Raw genomic sequence first — 14741 nt, 5'->3', positions numbered from 1 at the left:
GGGCCGTGATGGGCGGCCCAATATGGGCCTTAGTTGTATTAGTAGTATTTACTAGTGGGCTTTGAGTTTAAACTTTTTTTTTAGTTTTCCTTTTCTTTTTTTACTAGAAATTTGACTGGAATTGTGAGCTCCTTCAAGCTTTCCATCACAGAGCTACATAATTTTATAGCAGATACAGAAGATCAATTTGCCACTCGATTATACTTGTTCACATACTGGTCCGGACATTTTGTGGCTACTTTCACTAAAAATTTATAGCTGATGCATTGTGTTCTCGCCTTCTCGCAGAAATCTTGGTCAACACCACCATCGTCTCTAATCTTTAAATGTAACTCAATTCTGTATAGTGTACCAAGTACTCGATTATTAGGTCCTGTCAAAGTTAATGGTTCCTCCTGTAAATAGATTAGGGAAAATCATGTCAGAAATGCCCGCAAAAAACACCAAACTCGACAAGTCCAATACAATTAAGACAATGCCAACTGTATGTTAAGAGATTCGGGTACTTTCCTCTGGTCATAACGCAGTTGACTTTGACAACAAAATTTGATAATTTATCTTATTAAAAAAATACAATTATTTTTTTTGACTTGTTTTATTGTTAAAGGTACTTTAAACATGATATTTTTGCATATTTTTACACTAAACTTTTAAATATGATAAATGATCAAACTTTATGATCAAAATCAACTGCATTAAATATTTATAAAGGGAGCACATACTACGTACATATAATAATTTTAAGTATTTTACCATCAAAGTTGGGTTTGCATAAATAGAAAATACAACTCAACTAATGGTTCCAAGCGAGTAAAGTACATGATTTGTTCTTTTCTTCAAATGAGAGAACATTATTGTGCATCTGCACATCAGACTGTCTCACTAATCAAGAACAATGTAGCCAACAAGATTCAATCTTTTTGTAACGGATTGGTGTATTTTGAGATGGATTCAATCTTTTTGTGGCATAACACTGTCATCAAGCCATGGCTTCTGAATTAAGCTCTAGACCCTACTGAAACCAGAAAATTACCAACACAACAATTCCCTAGATCTTAAAAATGGCAAGCATGGCATTCATACTCACACATATTGATCACGCATAAAAACACACAATAAAGTTAATTACCAGCGTAGAGAATTAAGTTACCTGTAATAATATTCCTCAGACTAGATACCTACAAATCTCACTGGTCCATAAAGTGACCATGATAGCCAAGTTCTTCGGGCGAACATCAAGCTTAGCTAATCCTTGAAGCATACCCTTCCTCACATCAACAGCAAACACAACTTCTTCTTTTTTTTTTTTTTTGCGGGGGACAGCAAACACAACTTCTAACCTATCCGTTTTCATGGGGCTAGTTATAGAGAGCAAGTAAACCACATCCTCATCCATGCTTATGGTGGGGTTTCCAATTGGAAGTTCCTTGAACATTGTTTCAATTGTCTCTCTGTCGTCGTCGTCGCTGCAGCTCAGGTTAGAACGACATGTGCCGCGCGCTCAAGGTGATGTGTTTATCTTATAATTTGTAATTCTTATTATCTTATATATGTTACATCCATCCAGCAGCAACCAAGCAAGTAATCAGGAATCAAACAGGGTAAACTATACATATATATCAGGCTGCTCACATAATCAATACACATATACTAATTGTAATGTCTGAGTTATCTGAATGATAGATATATTGACGAATTAATTATGGAATAATAATAATGTACACTAGTACTCACCATAAGAGCAATACAATTTCTCCTCCACTACCTCCATGTCGAGGGATCGATTAGCGCTACAAGGGGAAGAAGAATCTCCATCTTCTTCGGCAAGCTCCCGCTTGCGCTTGATTGTTGCAACCATGAGCCGATCCCCCGCAACCGAACCGTCGTTGCCGCCCTCCGCCATCTGCGAGCGTTGCTGCTGATGCGCGATATGATGGAGATAAATGAACAAAAAAAGAAGAAGAGGCGATTGCATCGAATTCGGAAGAAGAGGGGATCGATGCAGCGTCAAAAAAAAAAAAAAAGAGGGGATCGATGTGCGCGCGCGTACCAGGGAGATGTGGCCGCCGCCCGCAGAGAGAGGGAAAGGAAAACTAGGGTAATATAATTATTGTGATGTGGCGGAAGAACATAACGGACTAAACTACTTGGTTGGATCGGATCACTCGTGAGACAATTTGTTATCATTTTTTGATTTTTTGATTTTTTTAATTTTTAAAATAAACTCTCGTAAAATTTGTTTCCAAAAAATAAATCTTTTTCACTACGCCAAACCCCGTCTAACGTGGTAAAACAGCATTTTGTTTTGGCACCCCAGTTAAGATGGCGTGGTGAAACAATATTGCCACGTTGGGTTAAGATAGTCTGTCTGGCGTGACCAAAAGTTCGTGGAAATAAGTTTTTGAGAGAGTTTATTTGTAAAATTTAAAAATAAAAAGTTCACTTTAACTTCCTTATCAAATCTGATTCAAATTGCATGAGTTCGCTTTTTGTGTTGGGATGGCAAACGAAAACTTCAGAGGGCAGCAGGCTTTGACCTGTCTGCCATGCTGAAAACAATTAGTTTAAGCAATCTAATATAAGATTTCTTTTTATAACAAAAATATATACTCTGCAGTGAAGTAGTTAAAAAAAAACAGGCTTAGATAGAGAGCGTGCGCAATGCCATCCAGTTCCTATGGTGAACTTCTTGACTCGAGAGACGACGTAGCAATTGTATGGCCGCTGGATTAGGTTCAGGGCAGGAGGGTGGCAACTGTCACTGCATCTCAGATATTAATCTCTCTGTTTTAGGTCATAAGACGTTTTGACTATGGTCAAAGTCAAATTATTTCAAGTTTAACTAGGTTTATAAATAAATATAATAATATTTATAATACTAAATTAGTTTCATCGAATCAATAATTGAATACATTTTTATAATAAATTTATCTTGAGTTGAAAATGTCACTATTTTTTTTCTACAAGCTTGACCAAATTTAAAGCAGTTTGACTTCGACCAAAGTTAAAACGTCTTATAACCTGAAACGGAGGGAATACCACGCATGCATGTGTCTAATTAAGATAAGCGTGATCATCATTTACAGACTGAGACTAGCAATACATATCTAAGAGAATATTCTTAGGAAATTTTATGGATAGATAGATATGTTTTGAGTGCACCGATCATATATGACTCTGATAAGTGCACCCTTTTTACAGCCTTCAAAGTAACAGTACAATGCAACCAATGCGCTTCCACATATTGGGCCGTCGCCGAGTCTTTACTGCCGTCCAAATAATATTAACTTGAAACTCATAACAGCCTTGCTTGCAGGTAAATTCTTCATCATAGTGCCCTAGAATGAACTCAAAGCTTTGAGCTTCATCTTCACCCTCAAACACACAAATATTGAGCACCAGCTCCTTATCCAATGGGACAACTACTAAACCACGATTTAGCTGAACAGATCCATCAGCTGTAATCTCTGTCCGAGTGTCTGCAACTTCACTGTCATAGAGAACTATTTCATCTTCATCATTTCCAGTAGTCCAAGCAGTCACTCTACCAGTGAAAACAGATGCCCCCCCTAACATTTTCACCGCAAGGGTAGCTTCAACGGCATATTGAACAGTCACGAATGCAAATTCCACTACACTTAGCCAGCTCCTGAGATGTAAAGTCTCGAGTCTCCCTGTTCGACAGACGACATTGTATGGCAGCAAACCTTTGCTAAAATCTTTGTCAACTCCATCATCGCCCTTCATCTTTAAATTGAACTCGAAAAACATATAATCTTTTGCACCAAGACCTCGCTTTGGGCCTGTCAAAGTTAGCATGTCCTCCTGCAAAGGGATTTAGGGAAATAACATAACAAAATTACATAAAAGGAACCAAGCTCAGTAATCAAGCATAATTCAGATGATGTCAAGACCAGGTTCAACAGAAACTTGAGAAGATACCAACAATTTGATATTTAAGTGTTTACAACCAAAACAGTTGCTCACCAAAACCTTCGGTGGTGGTGAGTCTGACACCAACCCAATTTCTATAAATTGGTCGGTCTCTCATGTATGTGTGCTTGTTAGACTAAAATAAGACATAGTCTAACTAAAAGATCAAACAAAAATGAAAGCCAACTCATGCATTTTATGGGCAGTATGGACCGATTAAATGACAAAGATATACTTCTCTAGATCATGCAATTTAATCATAAGCAACTTATGAGAATTCAGTTAATGTCATTAGAAGATCCAAGACTTGATAATTTAGCACTGTCAACTTCCATCATGCCCTGTTAATCACATTATATGCCTCATTTCTATTTTCACAAAATGAGATAAAACATTAAGTGTATGTGTGAATCAAACTTGCTCACTAGTACATTGAGGACCAACTGTTCATTTACACGATTTAATGTGCAAGAAAAAAAGAATATAACAGAGTGAAATGCATTTTCTGAGATGAATTGATGAATCTTTTGGTGGTATGTAGCCAAGCCGATTTGTTCTTACAGTGTTTATAACAGGTTAAAGCAAGAGAAAATATGTGCAGACGTGCAAACCACTTGATAAACATTTGATATTTCCAATAATACTGAAAATTATCTCATGTGTGGGTGAGGTGATATTATGCAACTATGTAAAAGTTCAAGAAAAAAACCCAATCTAGTTTGTGAGATATGAAACAGGCAAACAGCAAGAAAAGGACTTATTTTTTCCTGGTTTCTCAATTTCATATCTCACAAAACGGATTGAGTTTGATCCTAAATTTTACATGGTTCTATAACATCACCTCCCTGAACTTTTATACGGTTGTTTTGACCACGTAGATGGTTTCCATTATTCCATCCCGGTAAAACTTAAAACCAGAACATATTGACAGAAACAGTCTAATCTCATAAAAATAAGGAAATATGCTATTGAGTAGTGAATGGCAGTGTAGTAAGAGGGAGGACGAATCGAATACAAACCGGTGAGGTGATGATCTGGGGATCGTCCCTGCTACGCCTGAACAAATACACACACCTATAGTCATACTGATCTCTCGCTAACACGGTGCCGAAGATGCTGATAGGGTAACCCACGTCAGATTCGACAACCTTGATTGAAATGATATTCATGGAGGTCTCCAAATGGCGATAATCAGAGGAAGTGAGCGAGTGAATCGGTGGCCCAAGCCCAGCCTTAGCTGTAAAATCAGAGACATGAGACTTCAATCAGACAAAAGAATATGTATGGTTTTTACACACTAAAATAAATCCATCAACAAATGTGATGAATGGATAGAGAGGCCGCATACGAATGTTAAGTTGAATTAGATCATATACAAGGAATTGAGGTTAAGGGATTGATGCATGGTGAATGCATGTACTCACACTCTTTGTCGAGGTCGAAGAAGGCGGTGTTGAAGAGGCAAAGGCGGGTAGGCTCAAACCACTCCATCTTGGGGTCGAATTCAGTCACCTCCCATATACGAACCATGTGAAGAACCTTCAACACCTTCTCCTCCCATGTGAGCTCCTCCTCCTCCCAATTCTTCCTCCTCGGTTTAGGCTTCAGCTCCGACTTAGTCTCCACCACCTTCTCCTTCTCCTTCTCCTTCTCCTCACCATATGTGTGCTTCTCATTACAATTCACCTTGCCCATCTCTTCATTGCCACCACCACCACCGCTAGCTGCAACCACTAGGGAATTTTGAAAAAAAAAAATCATGTATCCGGCAAAACAATGAACAAACGGAGAGGGATATTTCCTGAGGTAAATACTTACTAGAAGGAATGTCGGAGCAGGGACTAGGGCAAAGATGACCCTCTTCGTGATCGCATTCGATAGGGGTTTCGGAGTCGACTAGATCAACGACCGTGCGAGCCTTCTCCTTGTCCTTGTCCTCCCATGCGAGCTCCCGCAGACGCCGCGTTATCGCGGCGGGCAGACTAGGCTCCGTCGCAGTAGCAGCATCTCCACCACCGCCAATCACCGCAGCGCGCCACCGCTCATCCGTGTCCACCATCGATCTTTGCCGCCGCTGCCAGATGAGATGATATAAGACTGAGGGTAATCTAAAAATTCTGAACGTTCACAATTGCATTGGGAATTGCATCCGAATATAGAGGATTGATTGGCGTGAGAGAGCGTACATACCGTAGCGGGAACACCGATCCTCTCCAACTCCGGCTGCTCTTCGGGGACGAGCCGCCGCCGCCGCCGCCGAGCCAGAGGCGGTTAGGGTTTGGCAAAGATGTCAGATGGGCTATTCCGTCTCTCTCGGACAGGCCAGATTCTCTAAAGGCATACCCTCCTTCCTTTCCTGGGCCCGTTTGGCACGTTACGGCTTTCTAGTTTTGGAGGCCGAATAAGTTCACAATAGGTCCCTCCATTTATCGCATTTTCGTCCTCAATCCGGAAAACCGGATACAACACAATTACAAAATCATGCAAACAATCCAGAAAACCAGATACAACACATCCTTAACTTACAAAGCCATGCAAATGAGATCCCTCAGTAGTATTGACCCGGGCTTGGCTAATATGGAACCTACATAGATCTTTTAACAAGGTTTTCATCCTATATAGCATTGACGTGACACTTACGTGACAATTTGATCCAGAAAAATAAAAAAATCATGGGCCCACATATTAGTTACACACACAAAACAATAAAAACAATGGTGAGGCCCATGTGGCCTCACATGTCATCCTCGCTACTCTCTGCTTCTCTCTATCCTCTCTTTTCCTTGCAAGGAGAAGGCCAGAGCAAGCGACGAGCGGGGTGGGCGATGGGCGGAGCAGAGGGGCAGCGGCGAGCGAGCTCCTCGTCCCCTCCACCTCCTACTCCATACCGCGCATCCTCGTCGTAGGAGTCAAAGGTGGGGGAGGGTTCTCGAAAGAGGCGGGGTGGAGAGGCCGGCAAGGAGATGGGTGGCGCGCAGGAGAGGAGCGGAGGCACGCCGAATGAGGGAGAAGGAGGCGGAGGCCTTGAATGTCACGCGGCACGGCACCGAGTTGGAGTGTGTCGTGCAGCTAAGGGCGGAGGCGGTGGCGTGGCAGGCGAAGGCGCTTGCCGACCAGTCCACCGTGGTGGCGCTCCACGCATAGCTCCAGCATGCGGCGGTTGCGGCTATTAACGGTGAAATTTGGTAAGCCCCTAGGAGAATTATCGCATCGCCAATAGTCGGATTCCTGCTATATTCGGTTAAGGAAATTGATCTATTTATCTAAAAGTGACCGAGTTCAAGAATGATGCGGCATAGCAAGTTATCTATTAATTAGGAATAATTTGTTAGTTTCCTTTTATCTTTAGGAAAGTGTGTTTAGTGTCCTATAAGGACTTTATATTTTCCTTTTATCTTTAAGAAAGTTTCTTTCTTGTCCTACAATGACTAGTATCTCCCCATGGGTATAAATATGTACACCCGGGGTCATTGTAAAATATCTCACAATCAATACAATTCGGCGCATCGCCACACATTTATACTTTTCTACTTTATTTACCATCTGGCGGAACTTGGCACCTGACACAGGGCTGCATCGGTTTTCGATCTCCGGCGAAGGGGCAAGTCCAATGTTTCGCCGGCCCAGGCAATTGTCTAGTCTACGTCGGCGTCGTTCAAGACTGCATCAGTACGTTCGACCTCTTGGATTGCTCCGGTTTGGATGATATATTTGTCTGCCTATTTATCATATGTCTTAGTTAATCTAGTCTTAGTATCTCAATTTAGCTCTATCAGTTGTTTCTCGCTTTAGGGTTCCTGTCGGTACCGGCTAAATTGTTTTACTAGATTAGATTAGCTAAGACATCTACCACCCAAAAATTAGTCAAAGGCTTGATTGTCTAGATATTATGTTTCTATTCATACTTAGTGCTGCATAAGTTAAGTTTGATCTACTAAGTCGTGTTTAAAACCATAATCCCTAGCCTGCTTTTTGACTGCCAATAAGTGTTTCATCGGGGTTTCAGCCAATGAGTTATCTAGACGTTGCATCAGCTTACAAGGATTGCATACATATTGGATTTAGCCGATGGCAACAAAGATTTTACTGATTATCTAATCTTGTGGATTTAATGCTATCGGACCTCCAGCCGATGTATGCTTTAACCTTCGGATCGATGCTTATTTACCATATCATTATTAGCCGAATGGTTTCTACTGGACTATATTATTGCTATATTATATTATCATCAACCGATTGCCTTTATATTGTTGTTTACATCAAGTGTCAGATTCTACATTGGATATATAGTCGATAGCTCAAAACCCTATCGCTATCGGCTGACATAGGCATGGGCTAGAATTACTCCATCGGCTTGTCAGCCGATCGGCTCATTGATATGCTATTTGTATATTTTGTCAGTTGCAGAGTCAAACTGACTGGCAGACCCGCATCTCATCGTCCTTTGGATATGCACTGGAACTAAGCAGATCTCCCAGGCCAGTGTGTGTTTTTTGCGTCAACAGCGGCACGGGCAAGGGATAAGGCGGCGGAGGATGACGACAACAACGCCGGCCCTGTGGACAACGCTGAGTCTAGGTTCTTCGACCTGGACAGTGTGGAGGAGGTGACCTAGCCACCACCGCCGCCGCGTCGAGGCCGTGCTGGACGTGCCAGGTGAGGCCGTCCTCCCTTGTTGTGGATATTATGGGTACCCCATACCCATACGGCATGGTTATCCGACTAGTCATAGGGGATAACTTATATCTATGGAATATGTAACAGATCATGACTTGGGTGTTACGTTTCCTTGTATATTACGGAACGGCCTAAAGTCCTGGTTTGATAATATTGTAAAGTAGATTTAGGAAACCGATACCGTATTGGTTAAGGTTTCTATCTTGTAATCCTGCCCCCCATCCTATATAAGGTGGGCAGGAGGCCCTCTAGGGGGCATATGAGACAACCTGATCGTCAGATCTATACTACACCCGGCGGATTCAAATCCCCAAACAGGAGTAGGGTATTACCTCTCATTGAGAGGGCCTGAACCTGTCTAAATCCTTTGTCTCTGCATCCATCCACTTTTAGGTCTCGTGCGCTACCCCGTTTTATTATTGCCGAAATCATGTTTCGACAGTTGGCGCGCCAGGTAGGGGTAAACGCCGAGTTTCCTGACGACGAGTGCGATGGAATAAACTTTATGAGTCGCCGGCTTCGTCTTCGCTTTGGGAGCTCCTTGATTCCTCGCCGCCGACGACTTCAACAAGACGAATCGTCGCTGCTATTCTCTGCCTGATCTTGTTCGCATCAGCACGACGGCAACGACGGGGCAACGACAGCTCGACGGATTTGATGGTCGTCCTCGTCCACCACCAAGCCTACTGGTCCAATCTACCCAACGAGGATGCCATGGTGTTGCAAGATGGATCTACAAACACGAAGCATGCCAAAACCGATCTAATCGGATGCATAGGAGACGGCTGCAGCCACGCCGATGCCTTCCTGCCGTCCTGCGTCGTGCTGATGGACACCAACGCCGCCCGCGACTGCGACCTCCGCCTCCTCCGCTCCGTCTCGGAGTCAGTCGAAGAGATCAATCTCGGCGAGTTTTTTCCTTTTAATCTCCGACTTCGCCGGGTTTTTTCCTTTTCAACTTATTGTTGTTTATTAGATTGATCTCTAAATGTCAGATTAATCTCTCTTGGTATTTTCTGCTGTTTGCATGTAACGCCGCGGCACTACTCTTGCCGACTGGTGTTTCCGTCTACATGGCTGGCCTATTAAGCCGCCGCTGTTGGGCGTCTACGACTTCACCACCGACCTGCCTCCGTCGCCGCCGACTGGTGTCCCCGCCTATACGGTCGGTTGGTCACACCACCGTTGATGGGCATCGTCATCTTCACCGCCGGCCTGCCTCCGTCGCCGCCGATTGGTGCCTCCGCCTACACGGCTGGCCTATTATGCCGCCGCTGTTGGGCGTCTACGACTTCACCGCCGGCTTGCCTCCGTCGTCGCCGAGTGGTGCCTCCGCCTACACGGCTGGCCTATTATGCCGCCGCTGTTGGGCGTCTACGACTTCACCGCCGGCCTGCCTCCGTCGCCGCCGAGTGGTGCCTCCGCCTACACGGCTGGCCTATTATGCCGCCGCTGTTGGGCGTCTGCGACTTCACCGCCGGCCTGCCTCCGTCGCCGCCGATTGGTGCCTCCGCCTACACGGCTGGCCTATTATGCCGCCGCTGTTGGGCGTCTGCGACTTCACCGCCGGCCTGCCTCCGTCGCCGCCGATTGGTGCCTCCGCCTACACGGCTGGCCTATTATGCCGCCGCTGTTGGGCGTCTACGACTTCACCGCCGGCCTGCCTCCGTCGCCGCCGATTGGTGCCTCCGCCTACACGGCTGGCCTATTATGCCGCCGCTGTTGGGCGTCTACGACTTCACCGCCGGCCTGCCTCCGTCGCCGCCGAGTGGTGCCTCCGCCTACACGGCTGGCCTATTATGCCGCCGCTGTTGGGCGTCTACGACTTCACCGCCGGCCTGCCTCCGTCGCCGCCGAGTGGTGCCTCCGCCTACACGGCTGGCCTATTATGCCGCCGCTGTTGGGCGTCTGCGACTTCACCGCCGGCCTGCCTCCGTCGCCGCCGATTGGTGCCTCCGCCTACACGGCTGGCCTATTATGCCGCCGCTGTTGGGCGTCTACGACTTCACCGCCGGCCTGCCTCCGTCGCCGCCGAGTGGTGCCTCCGCCTACACGGCTGGCCTATTATGCCGCCGCTGTTGGGCGTCTACGACTTCACCGCCGGCCTGCCTCCGTCGCCGCCGAGTGGTGCCGCCGCCTACACGGCTGGCCTATTAGGCCGCCGCTGTTGAGCGTCTACGACTTCACCGCCGGCCTGCCTCCGTCGCCGCCGATTGGTGCCTCCGCCTACACGGCTGGCCTATTATGCCGCCGCTGTTGGGCGTCTACGACTTCACCACCGGCCTGCCTCCGTCGCCGCCGACTGGTGTCCCCGCCTATACGGTCGGTTGGTCACACCACCGTTGATGGGCATCGTCGACTTCACCGCCGGCCTGCCTCCGTCGCCGCCGAGTGGTGCCTCCGCCTACACGGCTGGCCTATTATGCCGCCGCTGTTGGGCGTCTACGACTTCACCGCCGGCCTGCCTCCGTCGCCGCCGAGTGGTGCCTCCGCCTACACGGCTGGCCTATTATGCCGCCGCTGTTGGGCGTCTACGACTTCACCGCCGGCCTGCCTCCGTCGCCGCCGAGTGGTGCCTCCGCCTACACGGCTGGCCTATTATGCCGCCGCTGTTGGGCGTCTGCGACTTCACCGCCGGCCTGCCTCCGTCGCTGCCGATTGGTGCCTCCGCCTACACGGCTGGCCTATTATGCCGCCGCTGTTGGGCGTCTACGACTTCACCGCCGGCCTGCCTCCGTCGCCGCCGATTGGTGCCTCCGCCTACACGGCTGGCCTATTATGCCGCCGCTGTTGGGCGTCTACGACTTCACCGCCGGCTTGCCTCCGTCGTCGCCGAGTGGTGCCTCCGCCTACACGGCTGGCCTATTATGCCGCCGCTGTTGGGCGTCTACGACTTCACCGCCGGCCTGCCTCCGTCGCCGCCGAGTGGTGCCTCCGCCTACACGGCTGGCCTATTATGCCGCCGCTGTTGGGCGTCTGCGACTTCACCGCCGGCCTGCCTCCGTCGCCGCCGATTGGTGCCTCCGCCTACACGGCTGGCCTATTATGCCGCCGCTGTTGGGCGTCTGCGACTTCACCGCCGGCCTGCCTCCGTCGCCGCCGATTGGTGCCTCCGCCTACACGGCTGGCCTATTATGCCGCCGCTGTTGGGCGTCTACGACTTCACCGCCGGCCTGCCTCCGTCGCCGCCGAGTGGTGCCTCCGCCTACACGGCTGGCCTATTATGCCGCCGCTGTTGGGCGTCTACGACTTCACCGCCGGCCTGCCTCCGTCGCCGCCGAGTGGTGCCTCCGCCTACACGGCTGGCCTATTATGCCGCCGCTGTTGGGCGTCTGCGACTTCACCGCCGGCCTGCCTCCGTCGCCGCCGATTGGTGCCTCCGCCTACACGGCTGGCCTATTATGCCGCCGCTGTTGGGCGTCTACGACTTCACCGCCGGCCTGCCTCCGTCGCCGCCGAGTGGTGCCTCCGCCTACACGGCTGGCCTATTATGCCGCCGCTGTTGGGCGTCTACGACTTCACCGCCGGCCTGCCTCCGTCGCCGCCGAGTGGTGCCGCCGCCTACACGACTGGCCTATTAGGCCGCCGCTGTTGAGCGTCTACGACTTCACCGCCGGCCTGCCTCCGTCGCCGCCGATTGGTGCCTCCGCCTACACGGCTGGCCTATTATGCCGCCGCTGTTGGGCGTCTACGACTTCACCACCGGCCTGCCTCCGTCGCCGCCGACTGGTGTCCCCGCCTATACGGTCGGTTGGTCACACCACCGTTGATGGGCATCGTCGACTTCACCGCCGGCCTGCCTCCGTCGCCGCCGAGTGGTGCCTCCGCCTACACGGCTGGCCTATTATGCCGCCGCTGTTGGGCGTCTACGACTTCACCGCCGGCCTGCCTCCGTCGCCGCCGAGTGGTGCCTCCGCCTACACGGCTGGCCTATTATGCCGCCGCTGTTGGGCGTCTACGACTTCACCGCCGGCCTGCCTCCGTCGCCGCCGAGTGGTGCCTCCGCCTACACGGCTGGCCTATTATGCCGCCGCTGTTGGGCGTCTGCGACTTCACCGCCGGCCTGCCTCCGTCGCCGCCGATTGGTGCCTCCGCCTACACGGCTGGCCTATTATGCCGCCGCTGTTGGGCGTCTACGACTTCACCGCCGGCCTGCCTCCGTCGCCGCCGATTGGTGCCTCCGCCTACACGGCTGGCCTATTATGCCGCCGCTGTTGGGCGTCTACGACTTCACCGCCGGCCTGCCTCCGTCGCCGCCGATTGGTGCCTCCGCCTACACGGCTGGCCTATTATGCCGCCGCTGTTGGGCGTCTACGACTTCACCGCCGGCCTGCCTCCGTCGCCGCCGAGTGGTGCCTCCGCCTACACGGCTGGCCTATTATGCCGCCGCTGTTGGGCGTCTGCGACTTCACCGCCGGCCTGCCTCCGTCGCCGCCGATTGGTGCCTCCGCCTACACGGCTGGCCTATTATGCCGCCGCTGTTGGGCGTCTACGACTTCACCGCCGGCCTGCCTCCGTCGCCGCCGAGTGGTGCCTCCGCCTACACGGCTGGCCTATTATGCCGCCGCTGTTGGGCGTCTACGACTTCACCGCCGGCCTGCCTCCGTCGCCGCCGAGTGGTGCCGCCGCCTACACGGCTAGCCTATTAGGCCGCCGCTGTTGAGCGTCTACGACTTCACCGCCGGCCTGCCTCCGTCGCCGCCGATTGGTGCCTCCGCCTACACGGCTGGCCTATTATGCCGCCGCTGTTGGGCGTCTACGACTTCACCACCGGCCTGCCTCCATCGCCGCCGACTGGTGTCCCCGCCTATACGGTCGGTTGGTCACACCACCGTTGATGGGCATCGTCGACTTCACCACCGGCCTGCCTCCGTCGCCGCCGAGTGGTGCCTCCGCCTACACGGCTGGCCTATTATGCCGCCGCTGTTGGGCGTCTACGACTTCACCGCCGGCCTGCCTCCGTCGCCGCCGAGTGGTGCCTCCGCCTACACGGCTGGCCTATTATGCCGCCGCTGTTGGGCGTCTACGACTTCACCGCCGGCCTGCCTCCGTCGCCGCCGAGTGGTGCTTCCGCCTGCACGGCTGGCCTATTATGCCGCCACTGTTGGGCGTCTACGACTTCACCGCCGGCCTGCCTCCGTCGCCGCCGAGTGGTACCTCTGCCTACACGGCTGGCCTATTATGCCGCCGCTGTTGGGCGTCAACGACTTCACCGCCGGCCTGCCTCCGTCGCCGCCGAGTGGTGCCTTCGCCTACACGGCTGGCCTATTATGCCGCCGCTGTTGGGCGTCTACGACTTCACCGCCGGCCTGCCTCCGTCGCCGCCGAGTGGTGCCTCCGCCTACACGGCTGGCCTATTATGCCGCCGCTGTTGGGCGTCTACGACTTCACCGCCGGCCTGCCTCCGTCGCCGCCGAGTGGTGCCTCCGCCTACACGGCTGGCCTATTATGCCGCCGTTGTTGAATGTCTACATCCTCACCGTTGGCTCACCTTCGTTGCCGTCGACTGGTGTTTCCGCTTACACGGCTGACCTATTATGCCTCCATTAGTGGGCATCTTCGCTTTCACCGTCGACCGCCTTCGTCGCCGCCGACTGGTGTCTTCATTGTTATTGATGGACGACTTTGTTCCCACATTGGCCACTTCTGCCATCACCAAGGGGAATATTACAAAGCTAAGTCATCATTTATTTTATTCTTTATATGATATTTTTCCTTTTCCTCTGCCTCACTACACCAATTGGTCTTCCATTGAGTAGTGAGTCGGGGGCTACAGATGTTATATCATATTTTTTATAATATTTATCTTGATTGCTTGCGACATAATCTGAGTACAAAAGTACCTATCGAGTTATGGAGTTCTATCCTCCTATGCTTTCCGTTTGGTTTGCCAATGGATGGTTGCCTTTGGGCCGATTCCTAGCACCCGGGGGCTCGTTGGATGGACCGAGTAACGCAAGGTGCTAAGTATTATTCGGAATAAATCAAAAGCATAGAGACGAGATAAATTTATTTTCTGCTCTTAATAATTGCAAAAGTACCCGAGTAGTAAATTCTGATCCGTGAAACTTTGTTCCATTAATGACGAACTCATGTCACTCATATGCATGTTTGGGAAGTGCCTAGGCCGA

The 14741-nt window shown here is 50.3% G+C and overlaps 1 protein-coding gene and 1 long non-coding RNA gene across 2 annotated transcripts; both read right to left on the bottom strand.

Annotated features, from left to right (window-relative positions):
- Positions 1-173: 173 nt before the first annotated feature.
- Positions 174-2119, bottom strand: LOC136351391 (uncharacterized). The gene is made up of 3 exons (XR_010734458.1): positions 2051-2119; positions 1735-1915; positions 174-395 (listed from the first exon to the last, which is right to left on the bottom strand). It is a non-coding gene; the product is annotated as an uncharacterized lncRNA (long non-coding RNA).
- Positions 2120-3036: 917 nt separating this feature from the next.
- LOC4344602 (uncharacterized) lies at positions 3037-6239 on the bottom strand. Its single transcript, XM_015792724.3, has 5 exons — positions 6124-6239; positions 5752-6007; positions 5358-5666; positions 4953-5170; positions 3037-3825 (listed from the first exon to the last, which is right to left on the bottom strand). Exons 2-5 carry the CDS (start codon positions 5990-5992, stop codon positions 3205-3207), a joined length of 1389 nt encoding a protein of 462 aa, XP_015648210.1. The 5' UTR covers positions 5993-6007; positions 6124-6239; the 3' UTR covers positions 3037-3204.
- Positions 6240-14741: the final 8502 nt, after the last annotated feature.

This window comes from Oryza sativa, chromosome 8, assembly GCF_034140825.1.
Source record: "Oryza sativa Japonica Group chromosome 8, ASM3414082v1".
Taxonomy (NCBI): domain Eukaryota; kingdom Viridiplantae; phylum Streptophyta; class Magnoliopsida; order Poales; family Poaceae; genus Oryza; species Oryza sativa.
This window is presented reverse-complemented; position numbering and strand designations above follow the sequence as displayed.

Coding starts and splice junctions, on each gene's coding strand:
- LOC4344602 (XM_015792724.3), bottom strand. CDS start 5,992: ATGGTGGACACGGATGAGCGGTGGCGCGCTGCGGTGATTGGCGGTGGT. Junction 5,667..5,751: donor CTGCTCCGACATTCCTTCTA/GTAAGTATTTAC, acceptor AAAATTCCCTAG/TGGTTGCAGCTAGCGGTGGT. Junction 5,171..5,357: donor CTTCGACCTCGACAAAGAGT/GTGAGTACATGC, acceptor CTGATTTTACAG/CTAAGGCTGGGCTTGGGCCA.